The 20,587-nt window shown below is 36.9% G+C and overlaps 1 protein-coding gene across 2 annotated transcripts in view; it reads left to right on the top strand.

Moving 5' to 3' along the window:
* The window catches only part of DHX9 (DExH-box helicase 9), a 55,809-nt gene that overhangs the window by 29,065 nt on the left and 6,157 nt on the right, over positions 1-20,587 (top strand). For both annotated transcript variants that reach the window (XM_012735802.2, XM_075997033.1), the window contains 12 exons: positions 1,015-1,156; positions 1,576-1,658; positions 6,577-6,733; positions 8,829-8,929; positions 11,491-11,704; positions 11,889-11,983; positions 12,279-12,352; positions 13,510-13,662; positions 16,590-16,750; positions 17,563-17,674; positions 19,851-20,012; positions 20,125-20,252. In XM_012735802.2, coding sequence (XP_012591256.1) covers positions 1,015-1,156; positions 1,576-1,658; positions 6,577-6,733; positions 8,829-8,929; positions 11,491-11,704; positions 11,889-11,983; positions 12,279-12,352; positions 13,510-13,662; positions 16,590-16,750; positions 17,563-17,674; positions 19,851-20,012; positions 20,125-20,252 — 1,582 coding nt within the window. The remainder of the gene's footprint in view (positions 1-1,014; positions 1,157-1,575; positions 1,659-6,576; positions 6,734-8,828; positions 8,930-11,490; positions 11,705-11,888; positions 11,984-12,278; positions 12,353-13,509; positions 13,663-16,589; positions 16,751-17,562; positions 17,675-19,850; positions 20,013-20,124; positions 20,253-20,587) is intronic.

The following is a 20,587-nucleotide window of genomic DNA, read 5'->3' as shown; positions in this document are numbered from 1 at the left end:
TGTTTTTAGTGTAGTGGGCAGGTACAATAGCAAGCCTCTTGTGTGTGGCTGTTCCCTCTTCCCTAGTGGAAATCCACCGTGAAAATTATTTAAGAATTGGGACCAGCCAGGCGTAGTGGCTCACTCGTGTAATCCTAGCACTTTGGGAGGCTGTGGCATAAGAATTGTTCGGGGCCAGCAGTCTAAGACAAGCCTAAGCATGTTGCTTAGTGAGACCCTGTCTCTACAAAAAATTAAAAAATTATCTGGGCTTGGTGACATGTGCCTGTAGTCCTAGCTACTCCGGAGGCTGAGGCAGAGGTGGGTCCCTTGAGCCTGGGGAGTTTGAGGTTGTACTGAGCTATGATTGTGCCACAGCAGTCTACCTCCAGCAGTAGAGAAAAAAAACAAAAGTTGGCACCAGTGACAAAGAAATTTTATTATCTACAAAATCATAAAATCGCTTTATATACAAGATGAAAAACAGCCTTTTTAAAGTGTTTGCCATAAATTAAATAGTAATTTTTATTTTTATTTTTTTGAGACAGAGTCTCTCTCACTCTTGCCCAGGCTAGAGTGCCGTGGCATCGACCTAGCTCACAGAAACCTCAATCTCCTGGGCTGAAGCAGTCCTTCTGCCTCAGCCTCCCTAGTAGCTGGGACTACAGGCATGCGCCACCATTCCCTGCTAATTATTTTTCTATATATTTTTAGTTGACTAATTAATTTCTATTTATAGTAGAGACGGGGGCGCTCTTGCTTAGGCTGGTTTCGAACTCCTGACCTTGGGTCGATCCACCTGCCTTATCCTCCCAGAGTGCTAGGATTACAGGTGTGAGCCACTGCACCTGGCTGTAAATAGTAATATTTTTAGCCTCATTTTAAAAAAATAAAGTTAGGAGCTTATTAAAAATGTCATTAACTGTTAATTCAGCTGACAATAGGACAGATTGACTACAATTAATGCCCTAATAAACAACTATAAATAATTTTGTGGAGGTTTTTAAAATCACTTCCTTTTCTTTTCTCACTCAGCCCAGAAGAATCAGTGCGGTTTCTGTGGCAGAACGAGTTGCGTATGAGAGAGGAGAAGAGCCTGGAAAAAGCTGTGGCTATAGTGTTCGGTTTGAGTCTATACTTCCCCGTCCTCATGCCAGTATAATGTTTTGTACTGTAGGTCAGTAATGTGTTTTGATCTTTCATTTAGTGTTTATATTGTAGTGTTTGTGAAAAAAACATAGTAATAGACCGAATGCCTTAAAATAATGAGCCAGTCTCAGAATTCTTGTTTACATAGCACTTTTGGCACTTTTTTCTTCATGGAGAGCATGATGTACTTGCTGGTAGTTGTAGCATAGAGAAAATGAAATCATGAAATCCCTGAAAAAACAGATATATTTTATAGTAAACTATCACCTTTTTAATACTTTAAATATACAGATGATTATTTCCTAAAATGATCCTGGGGTTATATTAATTGAAGTATAGTTGATTGTCTAGAAATTTGCTTCTTTGAACTTTTATATACGCTTCTCTAATTTTCTCTAATTAACATATAAACACATCTCTAATAGTTGCTCTGATTTTCTTTCCAAGGTGTGCTCCTAAGAAAATTAGAAGCAGGCATTCGAGGAATCAGTCATGTAATTGTAGATGAAATACATGAAAGAGACATTAATGTAAGTAACTTTTGAAGAGTTATGGTAAGGTACTACTGATACTATTTCTAAATAGAAATCGAAATAGAATGTCTTTGCTTTATTTTCCCTTCCCCACTGCTTATGTTATTTATCTTCTATCAAAACAATGAACTTCAGTCACTAAGATGTTGAACATCTTTCTTTAGTGAAACCATTCAACCTTTTTTTTACTTTATTAAACCCTCAGAAAGCATTCTAAAAGTACTTTTTATTATAATGTGTAACTGCAGTGATCAGTAAAAGCTGGCATAAGTCAGCAACTGAACTAATTATGACTGTATAGTTGACGAAATTTTTATAATGATTAGTTTTTCTTTGAATTGGAAATTTGTGATAAATTTTATAATTTTTATTTTACATAATTAATGATGTCTTTTTGGATGTTTGCAGCTCTGATCCTTTCAGATGTTAATAATGATAATTATGCCACAGTTAGGAAGAATCTAGAATTTACTTTTCACCCCTCCCATTTTTGATCCTTAGCAAAACCTGTATAAAATTAACTATTTAATTGTATTATTATATCCAAGTCAAAGGTCTCTTTCAGAGGTGTCAGTACATCGACAGTATGTTCATTCAAACTGTCACCAAGCTATTATGACTAAAAACATTCTTTGGAGTTCCTCCTCTTCAGAAATTTTTATTACTATTATAGTTAATCATCTTTAGTTTGGCAGAACTTTGACCTTTGTTAATCTAAAGCAAGTAAAAATAGTTTGGATGGTTCATCATGACTTTTAAAATCAGAAATCCAGCTATTCAGTAGGACAGAATTTTTACTGTTTCTGTTGTTCAAAATTGCTTGGAAGCTTTATCTTTTTTCCTAATTGACTTAATTAACAAATTAGATGTTTGGATTTGTCTTTACTTGCTTGTTGATATACCAGTATTCTTATGGTTTAAATTGTTCCAAATACTGAAATAATATAGATCATCATTAATATTTTTCTAACAAAATAAGCTTTTCTTAAAAGATTGTCAGGTCTATAATAATGGGCCATTCAGGTCTATAATAATGGGCCATAAGAATGCAGAAACTTATGTTTTCTTTCAGATAAATCTTACATAATTTTGCCACTTTACATAGAAAACCCAAAAGCACTTACCAAGTATTGCAAATAGTAGAAGAATATAACAGTATGGTTGTTAAATAAAGATAAAAGGTTAATATACAGAAGTCAGTTTCATTCCTTGTATTTTTGTACAAATAGCTAGAATATAACTAAAAAGAAGATACCATTGCAGTAGTCAAAATGTCCAGTACCTAAGAATAAATTCAACAAAAAGACATGCAAGACCTCTACAGGAGAAATAAATTATTATTATGAAGCACTACAAAAGAACAAATCATCATGTTCATGGATAGAAGAACTTAATATATATTAAGTATCAATTCTTTGCAAGTTGATCCACAGTTTGAATGTAGTTCTATCAAAATCCTAGCAGGGTTTTTCCATAGAACTTGATAAGCTAATTATAAATACTTCAAAGATTTATGGCCAAAAATAGTCAATACTTCTGAAGAAGAGTGGAATGGAGGGTCTTGCCTTACCAGATAATAGGACTTATTTTGAAACTATAATTGAGACAGTGCGATACATGGGTTGGCACTTTGATTGAATAATATAGGGTACAGACGCAGATTTTGTGTTAAATTTTGTATGCAGCTTTACTTTAAGACAGTGGTGGCATGTCAGTGAGAAAGGAAATGGGCTATATTCAATAAATAGAACTGGAAATAAATGACCATCACTAAGGAAGTAGTTTGAATGGGATTCCTGCCTCATAACCAAATATAAAAGTCAACTTCAGATAGAGTGAGAACTTAACGTGTATTGATATATGAGTCCTCAAGCTTTGAAGTAGAAAATACAAACATCTAGCCAGTGCTGTCCAGTAAAAATATAATGTGAGACACAAAGATAATTTTATTTTTATTTATTTTTTTGTTTTTTGAGACAGACTTGCTTTGTTGCCCAGGCTAGAGTGAGTGCCGTGGCGTCAGCCTAGCTCACAGCAACCTCAAACCTGGGCTCAAGCAATCCTTCTGCCTCAGGCCCCCGTGTAGCTGGGACTACAGGCATGCACCACCATGCCCGGCTAATTTTTTCTATATATATTAGTTGACCAATTAATTTCTTTCTATTTATAGTAGAGACAGGGTCTTGCTCTTGCTCAGGCTGGTTTTGAACTCCTGACCTCGAGCAATCCGCCCACCTCGGCCTCCTAGAGAGCTAGGATTACGGGCATGAGCCACCTCGCCTGGCCCCCAAGATAATTTTAAATTTTCAGATAATACGTTCAAAAAGGTAAAAAGAAGCCAGTGATATTAACTTTAATATATATATATTTTTTTTTGAGACAGAGTCTCCCTTTGTTGTCCAGGCTAGAGTGAGTGCCGTGGCGTCAGGCTAGCTCACAGCAACCTCAAACTCCTGGGCTCGAGCGATCCTTCTGCCTCAGCCTCCTGAGTAGCTGGGACTACAGGCATGCGCCACCATGCCCGGCTAATTTTTTTATATACATATCAGTTGGCCAATTAATTTCTTTCTATTTATAGTAGAGACAGGGTCTCGCTCTTGCTCAGGGTGGTTTTGAACTCCTGACCTTGAGCAATCCGCCCGCCTGGGCCTCCCAGAGAGCTAGGATTACAGGCGTGAGCCACCACGCCCGGCCTACTTTAATATATTTTTTAACTCAAATTAATATTTTTAAAATGTATTAATGAGATATTTTACATTCTTTTTTTTTCACATAAAGTCTTCACAATCTGGTAGATATTTTACATTTAAAGTACATCTCAGTTTGTTTTTTTTTTTTTTCAGCTTTTATTTTTTTTTTTTTTTTTTTTTCTTCTTTTTAGTATTGAACCTGATCAAGAAGCTTTTATTTTTATTATTATTTTTTTTAGACAGAGTCTCGCTTTGTTGCCCAGGCTAGAGTGAGTGCCATGGCGTCAGCCTAGCTCATAGCAACCTCAAACTCCTGGCTCAAGCAATCCTCCTGCCTCAGCCTCCCGAGTAGCTGGGACTACAGGCATGCACCACCATGCCCGGCTAATTTTTTGTATATATATTAGTTGGCCAATTAATTTATTTCTATTTATAGTAGAGACGGGGTCTCACTCTTGCTCAGGCTGGTTTCGAACTCCTGACCTCGTGCAATCCGCCCGCCTCGGCCTCCCAGAGAGCTAGGATTACAGGCGTGAGCCACCGCGCCCGGCCTTTTTCAGCTTTTATATTTGCATTTATTCATTTAACTTTTAAAAACACTACTATGGTTGAATATTATAAGAAAACAATAGCTAGTAGTGAGCATATTATGATTATACCTCTCAGTTTGGATTAGTCACATTTCACATGCTTAGTAGGCACATGTGGCTAATGGATACTGTAGTAGGGCAGCATAGTTCTAGACCTTATGAATGGATTTTTTTCTTCCCCCGAGACAGAATCTCACTCTGTTGCCCAGGCTAGAGTGCCGTGGCGTCAGCCTAGCTCACAGCAACCTCAAACTCCTGGGCTCAAGTGATCCTCCTGCCTCAGCTTCCCGAGTAGCTGGTACTACAGGCATGTGCCACCATGCCCGGCTAATTTTTTCTATATATTTTTAGTTGTCCATGTAATTTCCATTTTTAGTAGAGACAGGGTCTCGCTCTTGCTCAGGCTGGCTCCTGACCTTGAGAGCAATCTGCCCACCTCAGCCTCCCAGAGTGCTGGGATTACAGGTGTGAACCACCACGCCTGGCCCTGAAAGGTTTTCTTAAGACATGAAATGCACTAACGTTGAAATAAGAGATCTACGTATTTGTTTATATTAAAATTAAGATCATTTGTTTATTCAAAAGATACTTTAAGGAAAACCACAGGCTAGAAGATTTCAGTACATTGGTATATAAATATATAAACAATTCTTATAAATCAGTAAGTAAAGTTCAGATAATTCAGTAGGAAACTGAGCAAAATATACTTATACAAAAGTATACAAAAAATACTTTAAAATATTTGACTAATAAACATAAAGATGTTTTCAGTCTCATTGGGGAATAGGAAAGTACAGATCAAGACCACAGTAAGGTACTGCTTTATGTCCATTTGATTAATAAAACTTAAGTGACAGTACCAAATGTTGGAGAGCATGTGTATCAACAGGATCTCTTATCCACTCTTCATGGGGATATACAAATAATGGAACCACTTAGGAAAATAGTTTAGTATTATCTCCTGAAGTTCAGCATTTACAATACCGTATAGCTCAGCAATTCCATACCCACACTTATCCATAGATACTTGGATAAGGATAGCAGGAGATATGAAGAAGAATGTTCAGAATAGCACATGTTCACATTAGCATTAAAGTCATGGAAACAACCCAAATACCTGCCAAGAGTAAATGAATTAACTGATACATTCACATACAAGAATATTAAACAGTCAACAGACAGAATGACTATAATAATGTGTGGATGAATCTTAGCAATGTTATAGTATATGAAAAAGGAAATCCCAAAAGATAAAATAAAATATACATTCCCATAAAATTAAGAATAAGTAAAATTTAAAAATATAGCCGGATGTGAAGCATGTGCTAAAGTGTGCCTACAAATTTAAATTTCACTGAAAAATTTGAGATGAATTCTTTGCTCTCACTGATGAATATTTCTCCTCCCTTTCCCCTACCCAAATAGTACACATTTGTAATTCCTGCAGTTATTAGGTTTCAACTGTTCTTAAGAATTCTGTTACCATATCCCTCTGTTTCTTGTACTTCTTCTATAAGCCATGTAAGAAACTGCATTTCTCTGATGTTTTGTGGCATTATAACAAAAAATACCTTTTAGGTATATCACACAAACTTTTAGTGCAATTTTTTAAAATTTGTTTTTGTATTTTTATAGACTGACTTCCTTTTGGTAGTACTGCGTGATGTAGTTCAGGCTTATCCTGAAGTTCGCATTGTTCTTATGTCCGCTACTATTGATACCAGCATGTTTTGTGAATATTTCTTCAATTGCCCCATCATCGAAGTTTATGGGAGAACTTACCCAGTTCAGGGTAAGTATTGTGGGGTAGGAGGAGGAAGGTGAACAGTAGGGTTTGAATTTTTAAATCCTGAAGATTGGAATTATAGTTTAAAGGATTTTTAACCTATATAGGCCAAATTAGAATGTCATATGCATCATAACATTCTTGGGGAGTTTCTTGCCGTGGTTTCAGTCAGTCTTCACTACTTGAGGTAACATATCTAGTAAATTTCCAGGCTTTTATTTACAGATAAACTTAATCTTTAAAATTACAATTTATATTTATAAATTTAAGTTTATAATATACTTAAAATTGTAATTTAAAAAATTAAAGACTTATGACTTACAGACATATAAGTCACTATGGTCTGTAGGTGTTCATGGGGAATACTATTAATTTTTAAGCAGCCAGGGTCAGATTAACCAGAGAATTCTCAGCAAGGAGATTTTGAAATGAGGTTAAGAGAAATATTTCAAGGTTAAGTATTTTTGATAAGAGCTTGTTTAGTTTCTTCAGGAGATTTTTGTCATCACCATTTTCTAGGACAGTCATCTAAGAGCTTTGTTTAAAAAAATGAATTATGGCACAGTCTAATTGTGGTCATGAAAATAAGCTAAGAGTAGCTTAATAAGCAATGTAGGTTGGTAAGAAATGATGAATGGCTATTCCTGGGTGCTAATTTTTGAAATTCAAAAGTAAGGGTAATTCTGAAATAAAAGCCAGTGTTTCACAGGGTTTGGATTAATAATTCTAAAGCTTTGCTATACATGTGTACTAGGAGTGAAAAGAAAAATGACAGATTGTGGGAGCCTGGTTTTTTACTACTAGAGTGAGAAGTTACAGATATAAGTAGGGAGACGGCTAGAATGAACCATATGGTGCTAGATTGTAGTCTCAGACATCAGTATGAACTTGTGTTTAGCTAGCATGGATACGTTGATAGGTATAGATATAATTATAGATAGGTGTGGATACATGCATTCGTGTACATACATATTTTTCCTACGTCTGTCTCCTGAGTGGGCAGAGAAGCAATGACATCTCAGTACCACATGCCCAGCCCCCAAATCTTGTTTCTAATACCGTTCTCCAGTTAAAGGAACCAGACATCCCTGGAGATGGCTGATGCTAGGACTAAGGCAAGGAATATATAAAATGGGCCTGGAACATCTTGTGCCTTAAAGTAAGGAAATACTTAAAGGAAGCCCACAATGATGGGGGGATAAAGTGACACAGGAGAAGCTCCCAGTGGCCAAAGCTAGAATAGTTTGAGCAAAAAAATAACATACTATTAGATAAATCCAAAATGTAAAATATCTGTCTATGAATCGATACTCATATAAATAACTGATTAAATAAAGGAGATAACGACAAATCTCTTATACAAAAGAATTTAAAATAATTTTTTTAGATGATATCCTCCTCCCTCAAACAAGTGGGACTTACCTCCCTATCCCTTGAGTGGGCTGTGTTTAGTAACTTCCTTCTGAAGAGTACAGTATGGAAAGGGGACAGAAAAGGGTAACTTTACATGGAGAAAATTGGCAGCACTACCTCGGATGATCAAGTGTAACATTAGGAATGAGTAGTATTGATAGGATGTACTCATAATATGTGATGAGAATGACACTTTGAGGTTCTTAGGATATAGAGAGGAAGTATTTAGATTATAGAAACATTCTGGGCCCATCAGAGAATCTGAGGCATAGTTGGTTGGCAGATCTTCCAGTCTTTGCATTGAGATACTTCTTCAGAAACAACTAAAAGGGAATCCCTGTTATATGTGCATCCTGATAGAGATAGGATGGACTAAGGTATAAACTTACACACCATGGGAGTGTACAACATAGTGCTTGTGTACAATGGGCATTCTATAAATGTTTGGTTGAATATTGTACACAAGGGATAGCCCCACTAGCTTTGTGGGAACAGGTATAGATGCCTTGCCCTCCTTTTAAGGTCTAAGAAAGGAAAACGGTGAATTTGATTAGGGGGGAAAAAAGGTTATTGCTACTGGAATTTCTTGACAGTTGTATAGTGTCAGATTGGGGGGGAATTTAATTTTGAACTAGGAATTGGTAAATAATTTTAAACAGTACTTACCTGACTGGATTATCCCCCACAGAATATTTTTTGGAAGACTGCATTCAGATGACCCACTTTGTTCCTCCACCGACAGACAAGAAGAAGAAAGATAAGGATGATGATGGTGGTGAGGATGATGATGTGAGTAGAATTTCAGGAAGAATTTTCATATGGGCAAATTGTTCATGCAGAAAAGAGAATGATTTTAGTAAAAATATGCAGTGAGTTAGCATTACAGAAACTAACAATATAATGTCTGTTTTGCATTAATTGATGTATTTCACTCAAAAGAATTCCAGGTTGAACGACAAGCTCTTTTTCTACCATGAATTAAGTTATCTTTGGCATAAAAGTAAAAAAAAAAAGAAGAAAGAATGAGATGTTTTAAAGGCCCTACATGGTTAGAGACAACTCCATTTTATAAGATTTTGCCAGTCAAAAGCATTTTCTGTGGCCACAGTACCTGGGAAACTGGTAGAAATGCAGAATGTTGTACCCTACTGCAGATCTGTTGAATTAAGAATCTGTATTTTTTTTTTTTTTGAAACAGAGTCTCGCTTTGTTGCCCGGGCTACAGTGAGCGCCTTGGCGTCAGCCTAGCTCACAGCAACCTCAAACTCCTGGGCTCAAGCAGTCCTCCTGCCTCAGCCTCCCGAGTAGCTGGGACTACAGGCATGCGCCACTATGCCCGGCTAATTTTTTGTATATATATTAGTTGGCCAATTAATTTCTTTCTATTTATAGTAGAGATGGGGTCTTGCTCTTGCTCAGGGTGGTTTCGAACTCCTGACCTTAGCAATCCGCCCGCCTCGGCCTCCCAGAGTGCTAGGATTACAGGCGTGAGCCACCGCGCCCAGCCAAGAATCTGTATTTTAATAAGATCCCCAGGTGATCTGTATGTATAAGAAAGCTCAAGAAGCAGATACCGTTTTAAGTAAAAAAAAAGGCTATGTGGTGAATGACATTATCACGTAGAGAGTATTAAATCAGAGGGAGGGAAGAAAGAGATTTCCTAGGAAGAAACAAAAAACACTTACTTTGTATGTAGTACCTAAGAATTGGATAAACGATAATATAAAAATAGGTCTTGGAAACTTGAAGAGAGTAAATACTGTAAAATAGCCAGCAATGCAGAATTTGATGGGAAAGCCTGAGATTAGATTTTTTTTTTTTTTTTTTTGAGGCAGAGTCTCACTTTGTTACCCAGGCTAGAGTGAGTACTGTGGCGTCAGCCTGGCTCACAGCAACCTCAATCTCCTGGGCTATCCTACTGCCTCAGCCTCCCGAGTAGCTGGGACTACAGGCATGCGCCACCATGCTCGGCTAATTTTTTGTATATATATATTTTTAGTTGGTCAATTAATTTATTTCTATTTTTGGTATAGACAGGGTCTCGCTCAGGCTGGTTTCGAACTCCTGACCTTGAGCAATCCGCCCGCCTCGGCCTCCCAAAGTGCTAGGATTACAGGCGTGAGCCATCATCCCCGGCGAGATTAGATATTTTTAATCCAAAGATGTGAGGATGTAAATGAATAGCAAAATGAGAAAGTTTACCAGGGGGAAAAAGCCAATTGTAATAACTTTGTTTCTCATTACTGAAGTCATGGTTTATCATTGATTCTAATGTAGACTTTTTGGAAACTATGGACCACATTATATCAGAAATAGATGAAGGTGATCAAAGATTATTAGGCCGAGCACGGTGGCTCGCGCCTGTAATCCTAGCACTCTGGGAGGCGGAGGTGGGCAGATTGCTTGAGGTCAGGAGTTCAAAACCAGCCTGAGCAAGAGCGAGACCCCGTCTCTACTAAAAATAGAAAGAAATTAGTTGGCCAACTAAAAATATATAGAAAAAATTAACCAGGCACAGTGGTGCATGCCTGTAGTCCCAGCTACTGCAGAGGCTGAGGCAGAAGGATCGCCTGAGCCCAGGAATTTGAGGTTGCTATGAGCTAGGCTGACGCCACGGCACTCTAGCCCGGGCAATAGAGTGAGACTCTGTCTCAAAAAAAAAAAAAAAAAAAACACCTTCTTATTAGGAGCAGTTCATTAATCAACAAGGAAAATAATTTCAAAAACCAAGAGTTAATAGTTATGAGAGGGTCCCGGGCATGGTGGCTCATGCCTCTAATCCTAGCACTCTTGAAGGCCAAGGTGGGAAGATCACTTGAGGTCGGGAGTTTGAGACCAGCCTGAGCAAGAGTGAGACCCTGTCTCTATTAAAAATAGAAAAATTAGCCAGCCATTATGGCATTGTGCCTATAGTCCCAGCTACACAGATGGCCGAGGCAGGAGGATTGCTTGAGCCTAGGAGTTTAAGGTTGTGGTGAGCTGTGATGATGCCATTATACTCTCCCCAGGGTGACAGAGCAACACACTGTCTCAAAAAAAAAAGTCATGAGAAAAAACTACAGTGAGTAGAAAGTGCTGTTAAAGTTTCAGTGTCAAATTTAAAATTTTGTCCTTGAGTATTAGTCATGTCCCAGGGGAAATATTAGCAAAAAAAAATCATTAAATTGATGTTAGAGTCTACGTGTTTTGGAAATTAAATTTCTCGTATATGCTAGCATATGACTAGTCAGCTTGAATTAATAATTAGCAACATTAGATGTCATTTGAACATAAAGAACAAATCTAGAAGACTTATCTCATGAGCTGTAGTAATTGAGACAGCCCAAAATATTTTCCCCTATTTTTTGCAGGCAAATTGCAACCTGATCTGTGATGATGAATATGGTCCAGAAACAAGAATGAGCATGTCTCAAATGAATGAAAAGGAAACTCCTTTTGAACTCATCGAAGCTCTACTTCAGTACATTGAAACACTTAATGTTCCTGGAGCTGTCTTGGTTTTTTTGCCTGGCTGGAATTTGATTTATACTATGCAGAAGCATTTGGAAATGAATCCACATTTTGGTATGAGTCTTTGAATTCTTATGTATTTGAGGGTGAATAATGAATATTTTTGCTTGTACCCTAACCCATATGTGAAAAGAGAAAATTTAGCGTTATCTCTGGATTTGAATAAAAATGTGTGTGATTGAGAGCAGTTTTAAACCAGCTCCTATTTGTAGTCCCTAATCATTCTGTGTTGTTGTAGGAAGCCACAGGTATCAGATTCTACCTCTGCATTCTCAGATTCCTCGAGAGGAACAACGCAAAGTATTTGATCCAGTACCCGTTGGAGTAACCAAGGTGAGTATTAAACATCACAATGATGGGGTTGGAAGTGACATAGATATTAAGTAAATCTTACAGGCCTTCAAAGAGCTTCCCCAGAAATTATAACTCATCTAAAGTGAGGAGGGAAAAGTCCCCCTGAGCTTAGTAGGTTTTTAATTATCCAGTCAATGGGCAAGTGAGGTGTTTTTTTTTTTTAAGACTTCTGAAATTCTCTTGTCGTTTGTTAACATACATAACAAATATCAATCCTTTCAAGTATATAATAGGAACATTTTTCTGGACTGTAATTTTTCTGATTTCTTTGCAGGTTATTTTGTCCACAAACATTGCTGAAACAAGTATTACAATAAATGATGTTGTTTATGTCATTGACTCCTGCAAGTAAGTTCCCAGGGAACCCATTTGTCTGTTGCATTGTTACCAGCTAGAAACTTCTTATGAGTTGTTAACAGAATCAGAAATACCTTATTTTTAAACTCCTATGTTCTTATACCTTCAAAATTATTGGGCATCTATGTAGGATTATAGATGATTGGCAGTCCAGAGTAATTCTTGTTGCTCATCACAAACCATTTACATGGAAGAAAGCGGCAAAGCTTAGCACTTTAACTTCTGACTGCTTTCCATTGCTCTTGTTTGCTGGTGTTTGGGGTCATTTCCCTTTGGGTGTTTCCATTGACCATTGCCATATAATAGCATACTGTTTGGTATATAAAGACGACTGGTGTTTTAACATGTGACAAATATATCTGAAGGATACTCCTTTAAGAATTAAAGGACTTCATATTTGCTATGAGATAAGCCTGGGAAATACACCAAGAGGCATTATGTGTATATAGTAATTGATACACAGGTTTTTTTTGGCCAACTTATGCCCCATGTCTTCTCTGTATAGTCCCTCAGTCTCTCCTGACAATTAAAAACAATTTACCAATGCCCATTTTAGGGAATGGAGAATAGCATTCTGTGCCATTCCTAATCATTTAGTAGCTATTGCCTCTGTGTAATGTTGAAGGAATTTGAGGTTGTTAAATGGTTCAAAAGGACCATGCAGGCACCACTTGATGAGGTGTGTAGTATGAGATGTGCCACATATTCCAGTTCAGCATATGATCTTTAGATCATAGATATCCTCAAAGTTATATTAAACTTTAGAATAGAGATAACTTTAATAATTATCACATCCATTATTTAATTGCATTTAAATGCTTTACATTTATTCACTTAATGTTTACAAATAAAAACTCTATGAGGTAGGTAGTAGTATTGCACTCATTCAGATGAGGGAGATGAGGCACAGAAAGGATGTTATATAACTTGGCCAGAGCAATCAAGCTGGTAAGTTGCACATATATGTTACATTGCCTTTTAGTAGGTAGGCAACTGGAAGTATACAATCAAATTACTGATACTTATTTTGCACAAGTAGACGTCACAAGTAGGCATGGCTTTCTAGAAGGCCTCTACCACTTAGTGGATGTATAATAGTTATTGGTAGTATATATGAGTCTTAGAAATAACCACTCTTTCCTGTGTAGGCAGAAAGTGAAACTGTTCACTGCTCACAATAATATGACCAACTATGCTACAGTTTGGGCATCCAAAACAAACCTTGAGCAGCGGAAAGGGAGAGCTGGCCGGGTAAGGCCTGGATTCTGCTTTCACCTCTGCAGCCGGGCTCGTTTTGAGAGGTGAGACTAATTGTTGAATAAAGATTGAAGATTTATATTTAACCCTTTACATATCCTTGCTGTGTGCTGTCCTGATCCTCTCCATCTCCCCACCATGAACTTAATGAACTCAGGACATAAATGCCTCCAGTTAAGTGTATTGGAGAGAATTTAGCTTGAATAAAGAGATTGAAATGAAAGAATGAAAAGAGAGAAACCAGAAATTATTGATGGTGGCATGTCTGATACCGGTTTACTTTAAACTAATAACCTTTTTAAAAGTAAGATATAAGGATATTATTTTGGCTCCACATGCCTTTGACTCTTTGGGAATACTGATACTTGATGGAATGATTAACTTTCTGAAAAATAGAGGTTAAAATTACAGTACTTTGGTATTTATAGAGTTATGTCTTTTTCCAGTGGTTACATCATTTGTCTTATAAATTCTTCCCATATCTAAGTCTCTTAATTCTTTGTCCATTTCCATTTATACCCCAAGGCCTTTTTGGGAATGTTTGTGGATGGGACTTACTGGCTAAAAATATCCTTATCTCTCTGAATTGTAAATTTAAGATTTTTTAGACGGGATGCAGTGGCTCACACCTATAATCCCAGCACTTTGGGAGGCCAAGGCAGGGGAGTCGCTTGAGGCCAGCCTGGGCAAGACCTTGTCTCTGCAAAAAAAAAAAAAAAAAAAAAAAAATTTTTTTTTTTTATCTGGGGATGGTAGGACTTGCATGTAGTCCCAGCTACTTGGGAGGCTGAGTTGGGAGAATCACTTGAGCCTAGGAGTTCAAGGTTACAGTGAGCTATGATCAGGCCTCTGCATTCCAGCCTGGGTGATAGATCAAGACCCTGTCTCTTTTAAAAATAGTTTTTAGTTATATTTGTGGAAATAGTTTTTAGTTATATTTGTGGAGATTTGTGTAGTATATATTACCTTTAACCAATTGATAATAAAGGTAGAGTTGGGATTTTGCACACATTTGTTTATCATAATATAAAGTATTATGGGACAGGGTCGTTGTGATGACAACGTGTATATAATATGCTGAAGGAAAAAAACTCTGATTTGCTTTTATACTGGTTAACATATGACTCCCTGTTTATTGAAAATATAGGGTTTTTTGAGCATCAGAAGTTTGAGACTGACTGCAACATTTGGAAGATAGTTCTTTTTAAACGTTATTGTTACATTGTCCCTTGAACTAAAGAAATAAGTACTTTTTAACATTTTAGAGTAAAATTATCTAATTGGTGAACTGAGTTTTAATAAGGGATTTTTGTTCTTTTCTATGTAGGGTGAGGAACAGATATGCTGTGTGCATTTATGTAAAAGTCTTGCCAGCAGTGTTGGAATCACATGTAAATGTTTCTCATGAATGTTTATTGTGAATGGCATTTAGGAAATAAGCCTGAATTATAAATATAGAGACTTGGATTTTATTATAATACTGTTTGTGTCTAATATGTTGCATAACCTTAAATATTTGGCCTTTGTTGTGACCCATTCTGTAAAATCAGATTAAGTTACTTTAACCTCTCTGATTTCCTTATTTGTAAAATGAAGATAGTAAGTAATACCTAACCCATAGGGTTTGTGTGAGAATTACATAAGCTAATAATGTAAAATACTTAGAACATTGCCTGGCACATAGTATGCTCTTGGTAAATGTTCACTATTATCATTGTTAATTTATACAAGTTGAGTATCTCTTATCCAAAATGCTTGGGACCAGAAGTGTTTCTGGATTTTGGATTTTAGAATATTGGCATTATATTAAATACTTAACCAATTGAGCATCACTGTTCCAAAAATCTGAACTCCAAAATGTTCCAATGAGCATTTCCTTTGAGCATCATGTCTGTACTCAAAAAATTCTGGATTTTGGAGCATTGATGATTTTTTGATTAGATACATTCAGCTTGTAATGGTAACTCATTAGAATTTTAAATGATTATCAGGCGTCCTCAAACTACGGTCTGTGGGCCATATGCAGGTGTTTTTGCCCGTTTGTTTTTTTTACTTCAAAATAAGATATGTGCAGTGTGCATAGGAATTTGTTCATAGTTTTTTTAAAACTATAGTTCATCCTTCCAGTGTTCTGAGGGACAGTGAATTGGCCCCTGTTTAAAAAGTTTGAGGACCCCTGGGTTAGATGATCTATGAGATTCTTTCCTCTGGCACTAAAATTATATAGACTGTGAAGGTGAGGAAGTTGTAGCAAGTGTTAGTATTAGCCCTTTTTCTTGCAAAAAATCTTACTACCATTTTTTTTTTTTTTTTTTTTTTTTTTTTTTTTGAGACAGAGTTTCACTCTGTTGCCTGGGCTAGAGTGCCATGGCATCAGCCTAGCTCACAGCAGCCTCAAACTCCTGGGCTCAAACAATACTCAGGCCCCCAAGTAGCTGGGACTACAGACACGCATTACCGTACCCGGCTAATTTTTTCTGTTTTTAGTTGTTTGACTAATTTATTTCTATTTATAGTAGAGATGAGGTCTCACTCTTTCTCAGGCTAGTCTCAAACTCCTGAGCTCAAGCAGTCCTCCCGCCTCAGCCTCCCAGAGTGCTAGGATTAGAGGCATGAACCACTGCACCCGGCCCTTACTACCGTTTTTAACCCATGTTTGTTAACAGGCAAGATCTGGAAAATCCATAGGGGGGTAATAACATCAGAAATTTGGGGTAATTTTTCATTGTCTTTTACTCAGTTATAAATACTGTCAAGCTGTAAGGGTAAAGTTAGAAAGTACTACTCAGATTAAATCTTGTTCAGAGAGAATGTTTGTAGTGAATGATAAAAGGTTCTGTGATAATTGTAAAATAGAAGGCTGAGGAAAAGGCAGCTGCATATCCATGGTTATCATTCAGCAAAGATTTTATTAAGCTAACATCTGTATGTACACAAGGAGGATGGTTATTTTACGCTTCTTTTTTCTTAGACTCGAAACCCACATGACACCAGAGATGTTCCGAACACCATTGCATGAAATTGCTTTGAGCATAAAACTTCTGCGTCTGGGAGGAATTGGCCAATTCCTGGCCAAGGCAATTGAACCTCCACCTTTGGATGCTGTGATTGAAGCAGAGCACACTCTTAGAGGTACTTAAAAGTACAGATTTACTTATTAACACAGATGTTAATTATACCATCTATCTTGTCCTGACAGATAACACTTAACAAGTGGATCAGGATGAAGGTATAGGCAACAGGGCTGTGATAGTAAGACTTCTAGTATTAACTTAAATACTTAAATGGTCACTATTATAATGAACTATGAGAGGAAAGAAGGGGATAATGTGAGTCTTACTTTGAAAAAAAAAAAAAAAACAAGAAAAAGGCAAGAAATCATCTCTTAACCAATACTTAAAAGATCAGAACATGAACCATGATACCCACAATATTTTGTATGCATCTGTTAGAACATTTGTATATTCTTTATCGTACTTGCTACAGAAACAATATAGTATACTGAGAAAAAATAAGGATATTGGAGCTAAATGGATCTGAATTTAAATTTTAAATCTAACATTCACCTGCTATTCAGACTTTTCCACATTTCACTTTTTTTTCTAAAAATCATCAACAGATGGTGTCATACTTACCACATATAGATTCTTATAGTACCATTATTATTGTGTGTGTAGGCTTCTTGTGGACTGTATTCATCTTTACAACTTGCAGAGCCTAGGTCTAGTACCCTCTTCATGTTAGGTGCTCCAGAATTTGGTTTCATTCTATATTTGAGTGAAAAGAACTCTTGGCTATGGACGTGGTGCTAGCTAGCAATTTGTTTGACAAATGATAAAATCTTAAGTGCATTGTCCTTACCTTAGTCTACAAAAAAAAATTTCATCTTTGCCTAGTTAAAGGAGTGTTCATTACTGTTTGTACTTACAAATATCTCCCCACAGAGCTTGACGCATTAGATGCCAATGATGAGTTGACTCCTCTGGGACGAATTCTGGCTAAACTCCCTATTGAGCCTCGTTTTGGCAAAATGATGATAATGGGCTGTATTTTCTAGTAAGTGCTTTATTTTTTTGCTGGTAGTTAAGTGGTGGAATAGTTTCAGAATCTTCTCAGAAAAGCAGGGTGGGCTCAGATAGAAGCTAAAACGAAATATTCTTAAGTAAAGAGAAATGGCATATCTAGATACTGAAAGAAGTATGAAATGAGAAAAATGAACAGTTCTAGTAGATGGACATCTAGACCCAACTTGGGGGAAACAGCACTGACTTCTCTAAACAGAGGAGCAGTTTCTCCCAAGAGATTTTTAGGCTTTTAAGTATGAAATGTCTGATTTCCTTAAGTACTAAGTTTGACATTTGATATCTCTGACATTTCACTTTGACACTTAGTGTTTTATGTTTATTGTGAAGGTATATCCTCAGTCTTTCACATGCATGTTTTGGCTTGTATTATCTTTCAAATTTTTTAAGAGCAATTCTTGTGAAACCATGGATAAGTCAAAAATTCATGTTATTTTTGAATATGAGTTCTGTCATGGAACCAGTGCAACACAGACAACTTAAAATATCAATGAAGTGTTTGGAAAGGATGTGGGTAATAAATACCCAGTGCATCGATGATTTGAGAAGTTCCATTCTGGTGATTTTCATCTTGAAAATGAGCTATGTGGACAACCCAAGACCAAGGTAGATGATGATGAGCTGAAAGCTATAGTGGAACTGAATCCATCTCAACCAACCTATGCATGATTTAGTAGCAAGTTTGGGCGTTAATATTCCAACAGTATTAGAACATTTGAAATAAACCAGCAAGGTAAAGAACCTGGATAGATGGGTGTATTGCATGAATTAAACAAGCGTCAGAAGAAAAATTGTCTTGAAGCTGGCCTTTCTTTGCTGTCATGGCACAGAAGCAAACCATTTCTATACTATATTATGTGTGATGAAAAATGGATTCTTTTTGACAATTGCAAGCATTCAGCACAATAGTTGGATAAAGATGAAGTGCAGAAACAGAGTCCAAAACTGAATATACATCAAAAAAAAAAAAAAGCCGGGCATGATGGCTCATATCTGTAATCCTAGCACTCTGGGAGGCCAAGGCGGGCGGATTGCTCGAGGTCAGGAGTTCAAGACCAGCCCGAGCAAGAGTGAGACTCTGGCTCTACTAAAAATAGAAAGAAATTAAATGGACAACTAAAAATATATAGAAAAAATTAGCCGGCATGGTGGCACATGCATGTAGTCCCAGCTACTTGGAGACTGAGGCAGAAGGATTCCTTAAACACAGGAGTTTGAGGTTGCTATGAGCTAGGTTGATGCCACGACACTCTAGCCCAGGCAACAGAGTGAGACTCTGTCTCAAATAAAAAGCTAATGGTGTTTCTTTGGTGGTCCGACAGAGGCTTTATGAAACCTGATCAGTCAATAATAGCAAATGTCTACTGCAACCAGCTGGACGAAACGATGAGGATGTTTACAGTTAAGCAGCCAAAATTGGTCAATAGAGACAGTCCAATCTTGTAAGACAACAACACTCTACCACTTATTGCACAAACAGTGCTGCTCAAACTACAGTAGCTGGACTTGGAAACTCTGTCATCCACCATATTCACTAGACCTTGCACCAGCTGACTACCACTTCTTTCAAGCTTTGGACCACTTCTTGCAAGGAAAAATATTCTATTCTATTAATAAACTGTGGAAAACACCTTTCACAATTTCATCACTTGCTCTCCAGGCTTCTTTGCTGCTGGCATAAACAAGCTACTATTAAGATGGCAAAACTGTGTTGATAGTTTAGGCACATACTTTAATTGTACTACTTGTTTGAGATACAGTAAACTACACTTTTGATTCGAAATCGGGCATTTCGTATTTAATTACCTAATAGTTGTCTCTTGAAAGAATAGCATTAGGAAAAGGTATATTTGATCAGAAAGTTTTGAAGATTAAGGAATTTGGTTTGATGGGGAAAAGTGAATAAGAAAGGAAAGATATAATACTTGGTCATAATTTATGGTAAATATGCAGCCATTAATGTCATAGCTCATTGTTTTCTCCCCTTCTTCTGGAGACAGACTGTAAAATTTTTTGCTAAGCCAATTTCAGTGCTAATAAAAGCCGTATCATAGTTAATACAGCTCTGATCCACAATTGACAATACTGCCCAGGCTGCTGGCAACAAGATTATAAACTAGTCTGAATTTAACTGTGTGTTTATGTTTCAGTGTGGGAGATGCTGTCTGTACCATTTCTGCTGCCACGTGCTTTCCAGAGCCTTTCATCAGTGAAGGAAAGCGGCTGGGCTATATCCATCGAAATTTTGCTGGGAACAGATTTTCAGATCACGTAGCCCTTTTATCAGTATTCCAAGCCTGGGATGATGCTAGGTATGGGTTTAAAAGAAATTTATTATAAGATTTGGGGGAACCGTCTTTAGTTTCTAATCTGTATCTAGTTCTCTGGTCTTTGAGAATGATTTCTTATACCAATTTATTTTAGAATGGGTGGAGAAGAAGCGGAGATACGTTTTTGTGAGCACAAAAGACTCAATATGGCTACGCTAAGAATGACTTGGGAAGCCAAAGTTCAGCTCAAAGAGATTCTGATTAATTCTGGATTTCCAGAAGGTAAGACTTTCCCATTCTTAAGATATATCTAAAGTGACATTTATATAGTACATGCAAATTGACAGCACAATGTATTTTAGCTTCAAACTTCGGACCCTTTGCTTTTTGTACTTTCGCAGCTATTCTTAGTTCTTTGAACTGTGGTGATCACCAGTTTTTCATATTGTAATAATCCAGTCTTTAAAGAAAAGAAGGGCAAGGCTAGGTTGCTGAAAGGCAATGAAAGTGAATGTAACGAGTACATAGACAATAAATGTTACAAGAATGGTGCTGGTTTCCATCAATAGAAGTTTTTTTAATCTTTTTATCTTGTGAACACTTCTGTAGCTTTCAGA

The sequence above is a fragment of the Microcebus murinus genome, chromosome 23 (assembly GCF_040939455.1).
Source record: "Microcebus murinus isolate Inina chromosome 23, M.murinus_Inina_mat1.0, whole genome shotgun sequence".
In the NCBI taxonomy this organism is placed as follows: Eukaryota; Metazoa; Chordata; class Mammalia; order Primates; family Cheirogaleidae; genus Microcebus; species Microcebus murinus.
The sequence above is the reverse complement of the archived record's forward strand: the minus strand, read 5'-3'. Positions and strand labels throughout refer to the sequence as shown.